Source organism: Thamnophis sirtalis, unplaced genomic scaffold, assembly GCF_051295495.1.
Source record: "Thamnophis sirtalis isolate CommonGarterSnake01/CBP01778 unplaced genomic scaffold, rThaSir2_p1.2 scaffold_8, whole genome shotgun sequence".
In the NCBI taxonomy this organism is placed as follows: Eukaryota; Metazoa; Chordata; class Lepidosauria; order Squamata; family Natricidae; genus Thamnophis; species Thamnophis sirtalis.
Genome location: NW_028261388.1, coordinates 71811072 through 71830404, shown reverse-complemented (window position 1 = coordinate 71830404; position 19333 = coordinate 71811072). Strand labels below are relative to the sequence as shown.

Here is a 19333-nt window from a genome sequence, read left to right as displayed (position 1 = left end):
AATTATACTGTTATCAGATAACTCTAAAATGGTAGTCACTCATAATGCTAAATATAGTGTAGGTTGACCTCTTGCATTTTGAAGAACTTCCTAAATAGAAATCCACTCAGTTAGCATCGTGACTTTTTGTTTAGTATGACTGAATGAATGCAACAATAAAAATTAGTACTAAAAGGAATATCTGTATTTTATTGTAAAATTATTATTAAACATAATATGGTATACTTTATTGATTAGTCAATTAGAACTGATCATATCAAACATGAGCATCAGCCTTAATAAAATACAATAAATGAGATAAGATAGTGACGTTAGATAAAATAGCTGTGATGAGATAAAATTAAATATAGACGAGATAAACAGTAGATAAAAAGTATGATAAAATAGTATAAGGTAAAGTAGAGGAAGATAATTTTATTAAGTCGATTGACTGTGTCAAATATTAAATGTAATAACTGTCCAAACATGAAAATTCCAAGTTCGACTATTAACATGGCTTCCATTTCCAAATAAATTTACTTAGTATGTAAGCATACAAAATATATAATGCTATCAAATGCATGATAGCAAAGTGTTTTAGTTGGTTTACCTTAAACCATGCATAACCAGAGTAAGAAGTTAAATCAGTATTTCTAATTTTTTTAGTAAGCAACATAAATATAATGCTCTTTTATTCCTCTTGGTGGCAGACTTGGCTTCAGATTTTTCAGTAAGCCGAACATGCAATTCTGAGACAGAATAGCTTTTGTGATTCTTCATGTATTATTTTCCATTCTGAATACGTTGAATTTTATCTAAATCTGAACAAAGCTAGTGAGACTTTTAAGACTATATATGTAAACATACTGGAAAGTTACAATATGTTTACCTGTAAGGGTTAGATAAAAGCAGGGGGTTTAAAGAAGAAGATAACTTGCAAACATTTGACAATAATTAAAGGGTCTTCTCAAGCAACATATACTTTGATGACATTTTGGATCAGTGCACATGAATTACATCTGATTCAAAAGAAAAAATGCTTCAGCTAATTCCTATGTATTATATTTGTGAGGTCACATGTTGAACCTAATCTGTTTAGGAAGCATTGCCTTTCTAATAAATCAACTTTATTTCCCCTTACGATAACATTACATAGAAAAAGGCAGATGATTCATTTTTCAGCCCTTTCTTGGGTAGTATTAATAATCAAAATCAGCCGATATGGGGATATGACAGCTATAAATAAGCATAGAACAGTGCAGCATTGTTGGTAACAAACCTTTGTTGGAATATTTAGATTCATAAAGCATTACTTTGGGCCCTGAAATCAAAACATTCACTATACTCCATGCAAAGCAAATTTCTGCATACTTAAATGCTATTTGCTTTGCAGAGGAGGAATATATCTTCTCACTGAGTAAATATATGTCAGAGTAAAGTATTTGCAGGGGACCTACAGTTGCAATCCTCCCCATGCATAAATACAGATCTGTTACTGAAATTCTACAAAGGGCTGCCACTATGACAGTATTTTCCTGCTGATATCTCAGATCCACAGAACTCTTTCAGAAATAGTAAAAAAAAATATCCCTTTTGTGGAGTCTTAGAAATTAAGAAAAAGTATTCTCTTCCAGAGAATGCTGGAATGATTTACAATGGAGTGGGGGTTGATAGTAATCCAGATTGCCATGAAACTACCGTGGACAGCTCAGTGAAACAAGTCATATTGATTCAAATGCATCCTCCAGGCAGTGACAGATCTAATTGGCAATAGGAGGTTACTACTTGATAGTAAAACATTGAGAATTGGTGATAGTAAATGATCACCTATAAGAAACAGGGATAATGTTACGTACTGTATATATTTAAGAGTAGCAAAAGGCTTGTTTCAAAATGCCTTTGTCAATATAAAAAATTCCTCTACTGTCCTGCAAAACCTAGATGAAAAACATGTTGGCTGGCATGACTAAACACCAAAGGTACATGGAACACTGTTATCTTCCCATCAGGTGGTCCCTATTTTTCTACTTGCATTTTTTATTGCTTTCGAACTGCTAGATTGGCAGAAGCTGGGACAAGTAACTGGAACTTAATCCGTTACGCAGCACTAGGGATTCAAACTGCCGAACTGCCGACCTTTCTGATCGACAAGCTCAGCATCTTAGCCACTGAGCCATTGTGTCCCAGTCAGAGATAGCTGAGATTAAAAGATAGTGCTGTATATGTATGCTGATCTTTCCTTTTCTGGAAATCAACTTTTGAGGCGCCCACAAATAAACTTAAAGATCAGCAGCAAAGTTTACAATTATTATCTGCATCTCTCAACCTCTAGTCCCATGATGGTGAACCTATGGCACGTGTGGCATGTGGAGCCATATCTGAGGCCACGTGAAGTGTTGCCCTATGTCGGTTCTGGCACGCATCTGCTAGCTGGCCAGCTGATTTTCGGCCTTCCAGAGAGCAAAGGGAGGCCGTTTTCCCCCCTTCCAGTTGGGCCTGTTTTTCGCCATCCACATGTTCCGGGGGCTTTCCTGAAGCCAGGGGAGGGTGTGAAAAAGCCCAATGGGCCTACCGGAAGTCTGGAGGCTTCAGTGAGGCCTGGGTGCATGTGCAGGGGGGAGAGCGGGAGAGCTGTGCACACATGCGCCAGGGGGAAGGGCATTGCATTTTGGCACCTGAATAGAAAAAACATTCGCCATCACTGCTCTAGTTCAACTTCATAGTCACTGCATGGCGCTAGCTCCATACAACTTCTCATGTTCTTTTTTATTTTTTGCCATACAAAAACATGAAACTTCTGAAGTAATCATGAGTTTCACTTGATTATAGCCCTTTGTTGAATAGAATCCTTTATAGGAAAATACGCTTAGTTATTTTTTTTGTGCAAGCAGTGGAAGACAGCATTCTGCATCATCCATGTCCTTAAACAGGTACTAATTTTGACCATGTTATTTATAAAGCACAGGGCAGCCTTCCTCAGATATGTGGTGAGACGGGCAGTAACACAGCCCTGGTGAAGAGGCTTGCCTAGAAGTATCAGAGACCAAGCACGCAAGGTGCCATTACCACCACCTGGAAAAACAAAATGGGAGGAGGGTAGACCCCATCAATGTGGGAAGACATCTGAACACACAGGTTTTGCTAACTGAAGTTAAAAAAATATGTTACTATTTTGCTATAGGGATAAGGTTGAAGTGAAATCATTGTATGGTTGCAAGGGAAATACACTGGGAATTCAGTGCAATTGATTGAAATAAAATGTTCCATTTCATTCTTCCAGACTTCATGTTGATGTAATTCATAAAGTAGACATTTGATATAAATTCAAAGTTGGTATTACTTTATTGTTATACTTTAGGAATTTTCTGGGTTCTGATATTTGGTAAGAATTGAGAATGATTTCTTTTTTCATTGTGTCTTGTATTCTTCTTTTCGCTTAGTTCATTCTAGCAACATCTCCCAATTAAAAGAGCAACATCATGCAACAGTTGCATCATCATCATCATTATTTTTTGCATACTCTACTCTAGATGCAATCAGAATTAGAGGCTGTGTTTTAGAAACAGCATTCCTGCGATTATATATTTATTAATATTACGTTCAGAGAGGAAAATAGTGTAGCTGACAAAGTCCAAAAATATTTCAACAATGTAACTTCCTATAAACCTTTTAATTATTTGTATTTCCACTAGAAACAGTAGCATGCAATTAATGGGGGTTTGGACATGGAGTTTGCAGTTTTGATGTTTTATACAGAAAGCCTAATTTAAATACTAAACTGGGATGCAGAGAAAAATCTAATGGCTCAGAACAATTAAGAGGATATGCAGGGAAGTTTCTAAACTCTTAGTGCAAACACTAGTTTATTAGTGCTATATACTGTTCTTAATAAATTCAGTAGTCTTTAAAAAAAATTGAATTGGGTGTACCTGAGTATTTTATCAAAATAATTCATTAAATAATGATATTGGTTAGCTGCCTTCCATACTACTATAATTTATTAATTAAATATCTCTTTTTATTGAAAAAGGAAAATGATGTTAAGCTCTTTAGTACCTCAAACCTGCTCTACATAATTAAAGGCAGGAATTAATCTGTTAACTTCTTTCTGGTTAGGAACAACTCAATCTATCTGAAGACATATGGCAGACTATCACGTTACTTGTATAAATGTCAATAGTCAATAATGAATATAAGAGAAAGGTATTTTATAACCTTTCAGTAAATTTGATAGAGGTAAAAGAAGATATTTAAATAAATATGCAGTATAATTTTTGGGGTACTTTGAAAATGTAAATTTATCAACATAAATTGTGATATTTAATCACAAGCAGAACTCTCCCTTCTGATTCTGCAACATTTTGTATAGCAATGGTTTGCAATGCTTTTTTCCTATTTTTTTCTATAACAGCACTGACACTAAATTATATTCTGCAATTATGTAAACAATGGAAGTGCTTACAGAACCAATCTCTCATTTGAAGTTTTCATTTTGGTAATTGTAGAATGATTTGGAACTATAATAATCCAAAATCATTTTGCATGTTTATAGATCAGCTATGAACGTGGCAAAGGATGTGTGTGGCAGGATTAGTTATAAACCTATTTCTGTTGCTGTTTTTCTGTGCTTTTCTTATTGGTTGTAGTTTTGCTCTTTCTGTGTACTTAGCATTCAATTAAAATGATTGATTTGCTAGGCTGCAGGCGGCTGAATGCTATTTACATTTACAGAACTGTACTTTGAAGGAAGGAAACAACCTACTATGTTTGAACTACCTTATTTATTTTTGTATTTGTAAACTCCCTGACATTATATAGAAGTTCTTACGTTGCAATTTCCTTGGAGGTGAATTCTCTTCTTAAATTGGCAGTTTTCTGTATTGCTTTATAAAAGGGAAGATTTCAAACATTTGACAGCAACAGCTTGTCAAAAATATTTGGTTACCTTGAATTCATCTTAGCTAGGCACAGGGTGAAAAAGCTACATAAATCTAAGCCATCAGTGATTATTTTTGAAAAGGTTCCAGTAAAGGATGACATGTGGGTGATATTTACCTTTGACCCTTAGAAATTATTAGTACAAATCTTTGGGTAACTAATTGTTTAAAAAAAAAAAAGGAATATTACTGCCAATAGCAATTTGCTTAAATTTGGCTCACCAGTAGGCTTTTTCCATTAACAAAGTCATATTTACAGGTATTTTATCAAGGTTAATCCAAATGGGATGAATTCAGAACTCACCAAATTATGAGTACTGATTTGAGAATGCGGAAATTCAAATTCAGCAAAATGAATTTTTAAAGAATTACTGTTTAACCATACATTTCAGAAGCAATATGTATTAGATCATGGGTATCAAACTTGCCACATCACATTGATGTCATGTGATGTATCATGATGTTTTTTGCCTTTGTGGAGTTGGGGGGGGGCATGGTTTACGTGTGACACATCCGGCCCGCAGGTCACCAGTTTTAGATTCAACCTACAACCTTGAGAAAAATAAAGATTCACTAAGCTAAGATGGGAATGTGTTCTGACCCCCCTCCTCCGTCCAGTAACGAAAGCCAAGACACGCTTAATGAGAATGTCCTTTAATAGCAAGTCCAGACTCTTGGTGGCTGAAAGCCAAATAAACAAATAGATAAGGACTTTGGCAGCAAGTCCAACAAACCTTGGCAGCAATGCAAACAAACTCTGGCAGCAATCCAGCCTGCCAAGTTCGTTTCTCTTTAGTCCAAGCGTTGACTTCTGCAAGAAGGGCGTGGCACAAGCAGTCTTTTTTATAGTCTGGAGAGGAGCTTAATGACCATCAGCTGAGTGTAATTACCTCCTGTAATTACCTAGTTCTTGACGCCGAGTAGCCCTTTGAGGGCGTGCATCCCGGAACAACTCACTGTTGGTTTCTGGATCACTCTCCCTTGTCTCCTCCCCACTGGTCCAAGGCTCAGGCACCACCTGGTGGCCAACCAGTCTCTCTGTGCCCTGCTCGGAGTCGGAACCCTGTCCAGGGTCCTCCACATCCTCCAGGGCCAACTCATAGGGCCTCTCGCTGTCGGAGTCTGGTGGCAGCTCCAACAGCTCCTGCCGGGCCACAACAGGAATGCAAATATAGTTTCATAAAATTCTAAAAAATAAATAAATCTGAAAGCCAGTAATATGATTCATGATACTTAAGATTACGGTACTAGAAAATTATAGCACATCTTGTTTTTAGCAGTATAGTCAGTCCCGCCTTAGATATAAAATCAGCTGGGTGACTTTAGGCCAGCCACTCTTTGTAATCTGTGAGAAAGAGGCAATGGCAAGCCACTTCTGAAAAAAAGCCATAACACTTCAAGAGATTTCTCCGGGCAATCTCTGAGAATTGGATACGACAAGAGAAAATACATTCTGATTAGTTATTTAACAAACCATGCTGGAAATAGCTAGCTACATCTGATTTTCAATTCTTTTTGTGGTTTCATTTTACCCAGTTTGATTATTGTAAGAATATTTCAGTAACATGTTTGTCTTACATTGTTCTGTTGATTTTGGCAGGTACATTAATGCTGTAACCTGACATAAGACTTGGAATATATAGAGTTGCATCCCCCCCCCCCCGCTCATTTTCTTAACACAATTTGTTTTCTAGTGCAGTTTTCCCCTGCTTCCTTGAATTGTTTTTCTATTTGGCATCATACGGCTATGGAAAAGATAGCAAAAGAACAGTTATAATGTTACTTTTCTCTAACATTTAACTTTGACGACAGAGCTTGGTTAGCTTTGGCTCATCCAGCCTTATGCTCCTCATTCAGCATTACTGGAGATGAAATCCAACACAACTGGCACCATATTAGATAAAGTTGTTCAAGAAAGTATTGGCAGTTATGATTTAAAAAACAAAATTAAAGATATTTTTGAACTGAAAAGGTAACAAGATGATAAATATAAAGTAAAATATAATAGGATCCTGTTGTGGCCCAGCAGGAGCCGTTGGAGCTGCCACCAGACTCTGACAGCAAGAGGCCCGATGAGTCAGCTCTGGAGGATGTGGAGGACCCTAGACAGGGTTCCGACTCCGAGCAGGTCACAGAGAGGCTGGTTGGCCACCAGGAGGCACCTGAGCCTTGGACAAGTGGGGAGGAGACAAGGGAGAGTGAGCCAGATGCCAGTAGTGAGTTGTTCCTGGATGCACGCCATCGAAGAGCTACTAGGTGTCAGAAACAGTTGCACAGTTACAGGAGGTAATTGCACTCAGCTGGTGGTCATTAGGTTCCTTTCCAGACTATAAAAAGACTCCTTGTGCACACGCCCCTCTTTGCAGAAGTCAACGCAGGATTGAATGTCGGAGGACATTACTGTGAGCTTGGCAGGCTGGAATCCTGCCAAGCCTTATCTGTGTTTATTGCTGCCCAAGCTTGTCTGTGCCGGTTTGCTGCCAAGGACCTGTCTGTCTGTTAATTAAATGCCGTAACTTATCTCTGGCTCGAAGTGTGTGTTGGTGTGGGACGAGGGGGGTCAGAACAGGATCCTATATTTGTAGCTATGGTGGCTCAGTAGCTAAGATGCTGCATAACGGAGTGAGCTCCCATTACTTGTCCCAGCTTCTGCCAACCTAGCAGTTTGAAAGCATGTAAAAGTGCAAGTAGAAAATAGGGACCACTTTGGTGGGAAGGTAACAGTGTTTCGTGCACCTTCAGCGTTTAGTCATGCCAGCCATATGACCATGGAGACGTCTTCGGACAGCGCTGGCTCGTCAGCTTTGAAATGGGGATGAGCACCGCCACCTAGAGTCGGGAACAACTAGCACATATGTGCGAGGGGAACCTTTACTTTTACCTGTATTTGTAGCTAGGATTTTTTTTTTCATTTTAAGTTAGTAAATGTTGCAGACTGTTTGGAAATAATGTTATAAACAAGGCCCTAATTTTCAGTATAAGAGACAAGATCAGACATGGCTATTAAGTTGGTATTATAGACAGCCATTTTTCAAGTTTGTTGAAAGGTAGTTTATTCTATCTAAAACACAGTCAGGTTGAAACAGTAATTAGCAAAAATATTCAGTCAGTTACTCACACACTGTCAGTAGGCAGGCCAAGGTTCATTTGTGTAATCCATCTTTATTGAGGTTATCTGCTTCAAAGAGAGGATTGAGCTGTGGAATTTGTTTTTAAATGCAGAACAACAAAATCTGTTGGATAATCAAATCTATATACGTGGCTAGAACTACCATAGTAGCATAGCTAGATCAGAGAGTTGTAGAATGGCATAATTTCCAATGATTAGGAGTCCCAGTTCACAGAAGCTCTGTAGAAATTCTTACATAGTTTCTACTCTTACATATTTCTACTCTTATTTCTAGGTAGATCTTCATCCACAAGTAACTGTGTATGTTTAAGCTAACATTAGTCCACCTAACCATTTTCTGGGTTTAAATTCTCTGCTTCCTATACCTTCTGGATTTGGTCAGTAATTTAGTTAATCATTTAGTCCCAGAGGAATATTTCCGGCTACCCTAGAGAGAGCAGATCTAAGGGAATCTTCCATAAAGAATAATCAAGCTTTCAAGCAGTAACATCCTACTCCCTCCAAACAGCTATAGATCTGCTTTGAGATCAATGGGAATGGCACTGATTTCAATACTGTATCTTTGGGGAAGTTGTATCAAGGATAAGTCCTACTGAATTTAATGGGACTTATTTTTAAATTCTTTCAGCTTTTTAATATATAATGTAATATAAAAACTTCCAGACATAAGCAACGAGGTTTAAAAATTGGTGATCCACATGTCTTAACACTGGATAAAGAGCCCAATTAAATGAATCAAAAACGTGTGTGTGTTTGTGTCTGTGTGTGTGTATGTAAAAATTCAAAAAGGCTTACGAACTTGTAACACATTATTTTCTCTTCAACATCATTCATTTTTTTAAAGCAGTGCTGCTGTTTTATCAAATGCAAATACAACAGAGATGTGAGCCCTGAGGGTAGTCTCATAAATTGGATTCACTATTCATATTGCTGTTCATACATATTTCTCTGTGCATATAGTAACAGAAAATCCAAAATAAAAAATGGATTCTTCTGCTAGAAAAAATTGTTGCGAACACCTTGGACTACTAGATGAATAAATAATTTAATACTAGGTTAAAAAGAAGTAGTGTTTTCACTGGAAGCATGAATATTGGAGCTAGCTTAGGTATTTTGGGCATTTAATGTGAAAAAAAGAGTTATTGAAGATGACCCTAACACTTGTAAATATCAACAAGTAAAAAAGCTTGACAGAAGATGAAGTAATTACAAACTGTTACTGATGAAACAAACATGAGCTTACAAGAACCTAAGCAATTACTCACAAATGAAACTAGATAATTGATGCTTGTTTGGTCATGAAGAATCAGACTTAATTGAACAAATGAGTAACAAATACATATTTAAGATCATGTGACACCCTAATGACTTAACTGATTTGCATATATCAGCAATAGTGTGCTTCCACAACATTGATACCGAATATCATGTTCATGTTCATTATCTTGTTATTTGGTCCTTCAGTTTAATCTCAAAGAAGAGATTTTGAGGAGATTCACAATTGGATATATTGCCGTTCTTAAATTTTATATAATCAGTTCTATTATATTTAGCGCAATATTGCAATTCAAGAAAGTCAATATATTGAACCATAGAAATTAAAAAGCTTAAAATGATTTATTATGATTTATTTTTAAAATAACATATACCTGTTTATGCTACCAGTGAATGATTTTAAATATACACAGCCTAGATGATAACTGGGTACAGCTATAGAAGCAACTTGCTGCAATGTGCCATGAATGTGTTTGCTCAAGTTCCATTCATTCAATTAAGACTTGTGTAAGAGAACTTTACAGTGTCTTGTGCCCTTTGTTTCATAGACTCCTAAAGGGCCCAGACCCAAACCCCTCTCACTTTAGAAGGAAAGTGAAGTTTTAGTCCATTCATGTAATGTGGCTTTAGCCTCTACTTGAAAAATACTCTGGAATCTTTGTATGGACACATGGCTTTAATGAAAAAAGCCAGCAAGATTAACAATTCGAATTTATTAATCTTTTAAAATGCTGCACTCTGCCTTTCATGCCAAGATTCATGAGTCATTTTATTGTAACATATGTCAACAGAGATGTAGCCCCATCTGCTGCTATAGAGCTGGTTCAGACACTAGGCACACAGCACAATGCTTACCTCTCAATAATTACAGGTGTGCTGTGAGAAAACGCAATGCATTAATCAGTCCAGTAATTATGGAAAAGGTGGGTCTTTTGTTCTGCCTTCAGAACAGGAGTTTACCAGCCACTTCATGACTCCAGTCTCCATCTGCTCATTCTTTTAGAATGTTTGCATTGACTGATACTGCCTTTAAATTGTAACATGGGAAGTGATTAAAACCAGTTTGAACATTAACTGAAGTGATGTTTCAATGGGGAAATGCTGTGTGTTGTGATGCTAACATTTATTTACCTTTTAGTCAATATTTGAGAAAAATCTGTTTCGTGTTTATTATCAGTGAATAAAACCGTAACGTTTTAGTCATAACGGAGTAAAAATTTTTATCTAATATTTCCTGAATATCAGTCTTATTAGAGAAAAAAACCCCACAAAACTGTAGGGCTTTTACAAATCCACAGTGGAAGCATAACATAGAGGAGGAAGAATGGAATTTAAATCAAAAATATTTTAATTTTTTTCTTTGATTTAAATTATTTTCATATGAAGGTTTTAACTATGAAGCTTGCCTCCTGTCTATTCTGTTTTCTACCTTTTTGTCTAATAAATTATTATTTTCTTTTGCCTATAGGGTTAGAAGAAGTAGCATTCCTTTTCCATTTGGAGAACTTGCCTTGAGAATAGTTATAGCATAAATGCAGAACAGAAGTGGAAAAAATCTTGTAGAGCCAGATTATTAGATTATTTCCAACAGTCACTCTTGTTAAAGCAGGATCTGATCAGTTTTCTAGCAACAAACCCAAATTTAATCCAACAGACCAAGACATGGTATTCTGATTGTGGGGAAAGCAGACAGAATTGGAAAAGCACTTCCATTTGACATAACACACGTCACATGTCATCTATAGCTCTACATTTGTGAAAGAAGCTGGAAGACTAATCTTCAAAAACCTGAAATAAGCCTTTCAGGTTTTAGACATCAGGGGAGAGCTGTGTTGGTCTATGGTGGCAAAAAAAGAGGAGTAACATCTCATTACTATTTCTATTGTTTATTTGGCAAAAAGTTTATTTATTGTGGTAGTTTTTTAGACATGGATGGGGGGTGGTGGAGGTGTCCTGCTACTATGGATTTCCTGCCTTTGGGTTTCCTTTACTAGACTGAGATAGGAGAACATAAGAAAAATATTGTTAATTAGGGTTGTGTTCCTTCTTATGTTAATACATTTCTTGCACCTCTGAACATTATTGGAATCTTATAGGTTCCCATTTTTTTTATGTTTACTGTGTATTGCTGATATTTCCTCAGACAATATGTTATTTTGAAATGAGGATACATTCATGTGTACCAATAAAGGAGAATATTTGTAGCTCAGAGTTGAAATGAGGGGCCCTAGGTGGGACGCTTGGTGCTCTCTGAGCTTGGCTGTTTTCTTGAAGATATTTCATCACCCAAAGCAGGTAACATCTTCAGCATTTGGTTTATGATGTTATCTAGTTTGATAATAAAATATTTGCAAGAAAACAGCCAAGCTCAGAGAGCACCAAGGACCCTTCATGCATGTGTGGATTTTAAAATTCATATATAAATACTGAAAGAATCATTTTTAATATTGAAATATATTTACTTCAAAGTAGGCATTATATCTATACGTTTAACCAAAATGAAGATGATCTCAGCTGCCCATCCCTACCTGTACTCTACACATAACAGCCAGTTGTATTAAAAAAAAAAACTAGGTTTCTTGCAGTATGCAGTACATTTGTCCTCATGAACCAGACAATCTTTCGCCTATTACATAAGAAAAGGATATTGATTTTAAGGACAAATGAAAAATTCTTAACTTATTCATACATTCCATTGTTTCCCCTTTTCAGGATGTTTTGAACACTATCATCAAACACTGCTCCCCATTCTTTTTCTTTTTGCGGTTACCCGGCTTTACGCTGCTAATAAGAGACTTCATAACTGCGACAACTAGAATTCTTAGTACAAACATGTTGGAGGTGAGTAAGTCAGCGTTCAGTGTACGATTGTTAACAATGTGCAGATTTTCTTACTCTTAGTAAGAAAAGAATCATTAGTGCAGTGTGACATTGGAACAGAATTATGTTTGGATTTTTTTTTTCAAATAAGAACTTGCCAAACATTTCAAATTTCAAGGTAGCAATATATTTTTCATTATGATTTCTCTTTTCTGATTGACAGTATGAACTGATATCTTGTTGATCACTTCCCATTGTCAGTTACATAGCGAATTCATGTTGTTGAAGTAGGATATTTTTATGACATAATATTAAGTTGAATGCTAGGAAATGCAGTCTTCTTGAAAATAAATATAAGTAGAACAAACGAGCTTTGTAGATTTCATTTGTTTTAGCTATGGAAATAAATGATAATTTACTTGATTGAGATCTGAATATTTTTCTCATTTTTAATTCATTCATTTTCATGTTCGTGTTTCAATTTCTGATCTGGTCAGAAATTAATCACTTGTGCATTGAGAAAGATAAATTTTCAAAAATAGCAATTTATGCAGTCCGTCTTACATTTGCAGGTGCAATCTTTTGTAGTTGCAGAAGAGCATCTAGAAATGTTATGTCATTTTGATGAAAAATACCATTTAAAGAAAAAATGGATACTTTTTTTTCCTTCTGTATCATGCAGTTTAGTCAAACATATAAGGAATACAAAAATTGTTCATTGAAAGTTATTTTCTGGTAACATTTTTTTTTCTTCCCTCAAATTATATTTGTTCCCTGAATTGTTTTTCTGAGTAATCAGTGGCTTACCAGAACAGCATGAGCTGTATAGCAAAGGTGTTTCCTTGGGCTCTGGGTATAGAAAGTCCACAACTTACAACTGTTCATTTAACAATGGTTCAAAGTTACAGTGATTTGGAAAAAAATTCTTATGATCCATTCACAAAGTTATATCTGTCATACAACCCCCACAATAACGACCACAATTTGGGTAGTTGGCAACTAGCTTGCATTTACGATGATTGTAGCATCTTGTACTCATGTAATTGAATTGTGCAACCTTCCTAGCTAGCTTCCCACAAGCAAAGACAATTTGGGAAGAAAGGTTCACTTAACAGCCACTTTAAAAATGGTCATAAAATCAGGTCCAGTTTACATGATGATAAACTTTATATTGCACTTATTTATGGTGGAATGTCCAGTCCTAATTGGGGTCCTAAGTCAAGGACTGTCTGTGATATCAGAAATTGGATAGTGGATAGTGGAATTCGATGTTCTGTGGGTGTCTTCAAGCATCAAAGATTGAATATTCATGAATATTTATGTAATTAGAGATTTTGTTAATTACTGAAGCTTTCTGTTAATTCAAACCAATTTCGTTAGAGAAGCAAAACATTGATGAATAAATGAAATGATATCAAACTGTACCTGGAAATTGTGAATTCTTCCCTGTATGGTATGTTGACAGTTGTTGAAAATGTTCAAGGGAAAGGAATTTATGGACCCAATCCTTCCTTTTGTGGCCTTTGGATGCTCTTCTAGTTATACTATTATTTTTTTGCCGTTTTGATATGAGACACATCAAAGCTTTAGTGTTAAAGCTCTTCCTATTTTCCCCACAACATCTCTGTGAGGGTAGTTGGGCTGAGAGAGACTGCCTGGCCCAAAGTCACCCAGCTGCCTGTAATGCCAGTACTAGACTTCACAGTCTCCCTGTTTCTAGACTGGGGCCTTAATCACTGGCTTCTGCTTTGATATTTCCAGGATCTATTTTTTATTAATATAGCAATATAAACATATGCATTTGTTTATTACAGGCTCCTCGCTTAGAAGCAAATACTATTCTTGGATCTCTGATTTGCTTCCCTAACCTTTACCAAGACATCTTAATGTTGTCATCTGTTACTGAAGCAGGAATCACAACGGGAACTGCAGATGTCAAAGTAATTTTTTTTCTTTGTGAGCTGATCTATATGATAATAGGTAGTCAGGCTGCCTTCCTGAAATAAGTGTTGCATTTAATATACTGTATACTGTGTGTTAGAGTGCCATGCAAATCCAACTTGTGCTATTCTCTTACTTTTAAATGATATAGAAAATGTTTTTTTTAAAAAAAATATTTGTGTTGAGGTACAAAAAGGAATTTAGATCTTAATGCACATGTGATAAACAGTTTATTGGCAACTTAGAGCCAGAATAGTTGTATCTTAAATGATATTTTAGAAATGGAAACGATGGGACAAAGGAGAACCAAAATGATTAAGGCATTGAAACAGCTACCCCTTGAGAAAATGCCAAATAATTTAAATGTTTTTTGGAATGAAATTGAATCAGGAATAGTATGGGGGAAAATTAAAGAAAAATGGTTTTGTGTGTATGCATATTTATCCTTCAGTGTTTAGTTTTATTTACTGAAACTAGTTTAATGAAATTATAAGACAAATAAAATAAAATATTTCTCAGTGTAATATATAGTTAAGGCTTAGTGTTATCCAGTGGGTTTGGGATATAAATCAGGTTAAAATTAGGGTTAGGGTTAGAGTGTGAGTATAGATATACTCAAAGAATACTTCCAAAGCTTTAATCAGGTAGTTGCTCTCCTTCATCCACAGGTTGACTTATCTCTGCACAGTCTTTTTGTTTTGATGGGGACAGTTTTTCATGATACAAATTTAATAATATAATCAAGATGTTTCAATAATATTCCCACAAGTTTTCCTTTAAATGTTTTGCATAGCATTCAAAGTACAGCTTCCAGCATAACTTTATCGCCAATAGTACTGCTAGATTTTATCTTAGAAAATAAGGTGACGAATGTATACACTGATGCCTTGTTTGCCTGCTGGTGTATGCTATTTTCCTATGGCAGCTCTTGTGTGAAATTGCTTAAACCATCATCTCAAAATTTTAAGTTTATCCTTTGACTCAGAAAAGTGGAAGAACTTTTAAAAAACTGCACAATGTATTTATTTGGTAGCATCGCCAATATCCACCTGGAAGTTCTACTTTTTCCTGATTCTTTAAGGAAATTGTATTTTAAAAAATATGTATTGTCATTTATAACAGGCATAATGAATTTCTAATGGATAACACTATGTATTCCTTAATTTGGAAAAAAATACTTTTAATTAAGCGGCTGGTAGCTTTCAGAAGAGTTTACACCTTTGCAGAGAAATAATAGTTATGGTGAGGTCAGGTGTGCTATTTTGAAGGTCAATGTTGCCATTTTCCCACGAAAACAAATGTTAACAAGGTTTAAATAGAATAATATTTTCTATTTTGTAATTATTTATTAAGTAGCAGCTTTCAGGATTGATGTCAAATACTGTTCATTTATTGATTTAAGAAATGTCCAGTGAGTTTATTAACCTTATTTGTCTTTAAGTTTTGTCACTTAATTTTATTGGAAAAAAAGCAAAAATCTAAAATATGTCTGTCAGAAGAAATACTTTATTATTGTATTTTCTTCTTCTAGCTTTGCCTCATAAATATTCTTTTAAAGAATGCCACAGAGGAACCAAGTGAAGCTTCAAGGTAAAATCCTGAATGAAACAAAACAAAATATTACAAAATATAATTAAAGAACATACAGTATATTGGTGAAAGAAAGACATGTCTGCTGTCCAAGGTAAAAATTATTTCGCCTCAAAGTAAATTTCAGGCAAAAAAAGTAAAGCCAATGGCTCACAGAAGAGGGCAAAAAGTAATTGTAATTTCATTGTCCTTACATGTAGAATAAGACCCTTAACATCATAAAGCTAGACTATAAATATAAAAAAATGAATACAACTTTGGCAAAAGACCAAACATTGCTTTTTGTGGCAGAAATGTTAAGGCTTGCATTTAGCACTAAAACAAAAAAACAAAAACAAAACATTTACTCTAAAATAGAGACAATCTGAACCTTATGCATGGTTCATAATTATTTATAATTCAATTTAAAGACCCTACTACTGTAAGAAAATATAGATAACTTTGTGACTTATCAAAGTAATTTTTTTTAAGGTATTTAGCCCTTTGCTGTCTTGGGCTTTGGATATGTGAAGAACTTGTGAACTGTACCAACCACCCTCAAGTAAAAGATGCAATAAATGTTTTTGGTGTGACACTAAAGGTACAAGCAGAGCAAATGATTTTAAGTGTATTCAACTGTGTGGGCTGACCAAAAACAAAGAGTATTTACTTAGAATTCTTTAAGTTATTCAGAAGGTTCATTTATTTGGTCTATTATTAAGTTTTTGAAAATATCAGAAACATTTGTCATTTATTAGAGACAGTGAATTATGTATTTACAAATTATTTACTATGAATAAGCTTTTAGAGCAACAAGTCTTCTGATATCTAAATAAAACTGTTATAATTTAAGCTTTTGTAGAGTTCATAAAACATATGAAGGACTGCCTTGGGATGATGTACCTGGATTTTATATATACTCATTATTTGCTGAGTTACAGCATAGCAAAAAGAATTATGTAATTCTATTAAAATAATAACTAATTTCAGTTGCTCATGTTTAAAAACAAAGCAAAAAAACTTCCTTGCCCTCTGTGACTGAGATTTCTTTTTTTTAGCAAATGGGTTTAGCATAGTAATTCTATTAGGAACACAACTGTTTTGAGAATTGTTAACTCCATTCCTTCTTAAGGTATTCTAAGGAAAATAGCACTTAGCACCTTATATACCACTTCATAGTGTTTTACAGCAGTGGTCTCCAACCTTGGCAACTTTAAAACTTGTGGACTTCAACTCCCAGAGTTCCTCAGCCAGCAAAGTTGAAGTCCACAGGTCTTAAAGTTACCAAGGTTGGAGACCACTGTTTTACAGCATTCTAAGCTGTTTACAGAATCAAATGGGAAAAGCCACCTGCTGGCCTAAATCACGGTTGATTGAGATTGTAACATCGTTTACCCTTGGATATAAAGTCACATAATGTAGAGAGGCCAATTTAATGTTACTTTGTTTATTAATGTTAATTTATGTAATGATAGTGAGAAAGAAATTTTTAGAAATACAGCAAACCACTTGTGATGGTATTGGTTCTTTATTTCTTATTAATTTGTTTTTCATTTTTGCAGTTTTCTAACAAGCAGATTGCACAAGCAGCATGTGACATCTTCCAGTTGTTAACATCTTACTGGGAAAAACTACAGAAATACAACATTTCTCTACCTCAAAAAATTATTGAAGTATGTTTCATTTCCAAAATAGTTATATATGGAAATTGGTATTTGTTTATAATGCTTGCTTTTTAAGTGAAATGTAATGCCTTATTTGGAGCAGACACATTTTAATCCTCCTATGCTAATGGAGATGCTGTGCACTTCAGTAGCTGTTTAAAATAATTATAAAATGTTTTTAGAAAACACAAACCACTTCATGTTCTATGTCCCTCTCAGCAGATATAGCACTAGTAATTCTGTAGTGGTGTATTTGAGTCCTCTCTCCCTCTGCTGCCAAAGCCATCTGGCTGCAATTTACTACAAAGCATATAAGCTAATTAGGGTTTATTCTCTTTCTAATAACCCACAAAATATGGTGCAGGAACCAATATTTTGCTGGTTCCATTTTTAAATATACCTATTTCAGAAATTACAATGGAGGTTTTTTACAGTTTTCTTTTATATCTTAATCTTTAAAACATTGTAAAGAATTATTAGATTAATTAGTTCTCTACTTGGAACTTCAGCTAGATTTTAATAGTGCTAGCTCTTTCTAGCCTTTGGGCATTTCTAGAAACAGTTCATTCTCATTTTAGTGGCAGTTGCATCTACTTACAGATTTTTAAAGTTATATTTCTGTCTCAGGGTTGCATTTTCATGACAATGAATTGCATCCAAATCCTTCCTTTCTGCCAAAAGTTAATTTGGTTTTTTGTCATACCAAACTTTGCCTCCTTCCTTCTGGAGGACAATGAATTTAGTTCATTCTGAGGACCAGTGCTGATACGTTGCACATAGATTTCTTTAGATCAGAATATCTGCATTTAGAAAGTTGGGAACTTATTTCTTAATCTGCCTTCTCTTCAGATTGTATAAAACTTCGCCTGCTTTCATTTAACAGGAGAATGTTGGACAAAATTTATGCAAGTCCATCATTTGCAAACATTCCAAGTATATCAAAGCATCAGAAATTAAGTGTCAGAGGAATCTTTACTCATTTCATTAGCCAGGGATGAGATAGTCTACTATCTTTGGGACTGCCTTTTCTATTTTAGCTACTCATATGTCCATTCACACAATCATTATTCATTATAATCATATCATCAGCTACTGCAACATTGATAAAAAGTTTCTGCAGGATGTTCTAGGGCAGTGATGCTAACCTTTTTTGACTCCCATGCCAAAAGCAGGGGGGGCATGCATGGGCATGCCATATCCATAATGCTATGCGCGCAGCACCAACACCACCAACCCAGCGCATGCATGTGAGCGCGACCAGCGCCCCCTGCTTTTAGCATGGTTTTATTTGCACTGCCTAGGCTCCAGAGACTTTCTAGGAGCCTAGGGAGGGCAAAAACAGTCCCCCTGGCCCCCGGAGACATCAGGAGCTCCCTGAAGCCTCCAGAGGGCGAAAAACAGATCTATGGGGAACTCAAAAGTTTGGGAATGTGACTTTCGGTTTGCTGGTAGGGCCGGTTTTTGCCCTCCGGAACGTTCAGGGAAGCCTCCAGAGGGTGAAAAATGGGCCTACGGAGAACCTGGAAGTCTGTTCCTGAACTTCTGGTTTGCCTGTAGGGCCGGATTTTCGTGCTCCGGAGGCTTCAAGGAAGCCTCCAGAGGGTGAAAAACAGCCTCAAAAGAAGGCCAAAGTCAGCTGGTCAGCGTGCATGCACGCTGGAGCTGACAGGGCATCGCCTTGTTTGCCTTAACAAATGGCTCCGCGTGCCACCTGTGGCACGTGTGCCATAGGTTTGCCATCATGGTTCTAGGGCTTTAAGCTGATCTTTGCAAATTCAAGAGATTTAGCTGACTGCAAATCTGTGAAGGAAAAGAAAATCGCATTAGTACCAAATTTTCTTTTTCCTCTTAGAAACCTTGATAATCATTTTAGGCAATAGAGTTGAAGAAAAAAGGTAAAGGGTAAATAATGACAAAGTAATAATTCATATTGATACTTTTATTTTTGAGCTGATATTTTTGAGCTGCCCTATGCTTTGACTGGGAAACTAAATATTTCTGTAAATTTATTTTAAAAT

At 35.7% G+C, this 19333-nt stretch overlaps 1 protein-coding gene across 2 annotated transcripts in view; it reads left to right on the top strand.

Annotated features, from left to right (window-relative positions):
* Positions 1-19333, top strand: part of RALGAPA2 (Ral GTPase activating protein catalytic subunit alpha 2) — a 192220-nt gene that overhangs the window by 75666 nt on the left and 97221 nt on the right. For both annotated transcript variants that reach the window (XM_087721899.1, XM_087721898.1), the window contains 5 exons: positions 12034-12162; positions 13956-14081; positions 15614-15672; positions 16144-16252; positions 17214-17324. In XM_087721899.1, the coding sequence (XP_087578025.1) occupies positions 12034-12162; positions 13956-14081; positions 15614-15672; positions 16144-16252; positions 17214-17324 (534 nt within the window). The remainder of the gene's footprint in view (positions 1-12033; positions 12163-13955; positions 14082-15613; positions 15673-16143; positions 16253-17213; positions 17325-19333) is intronic.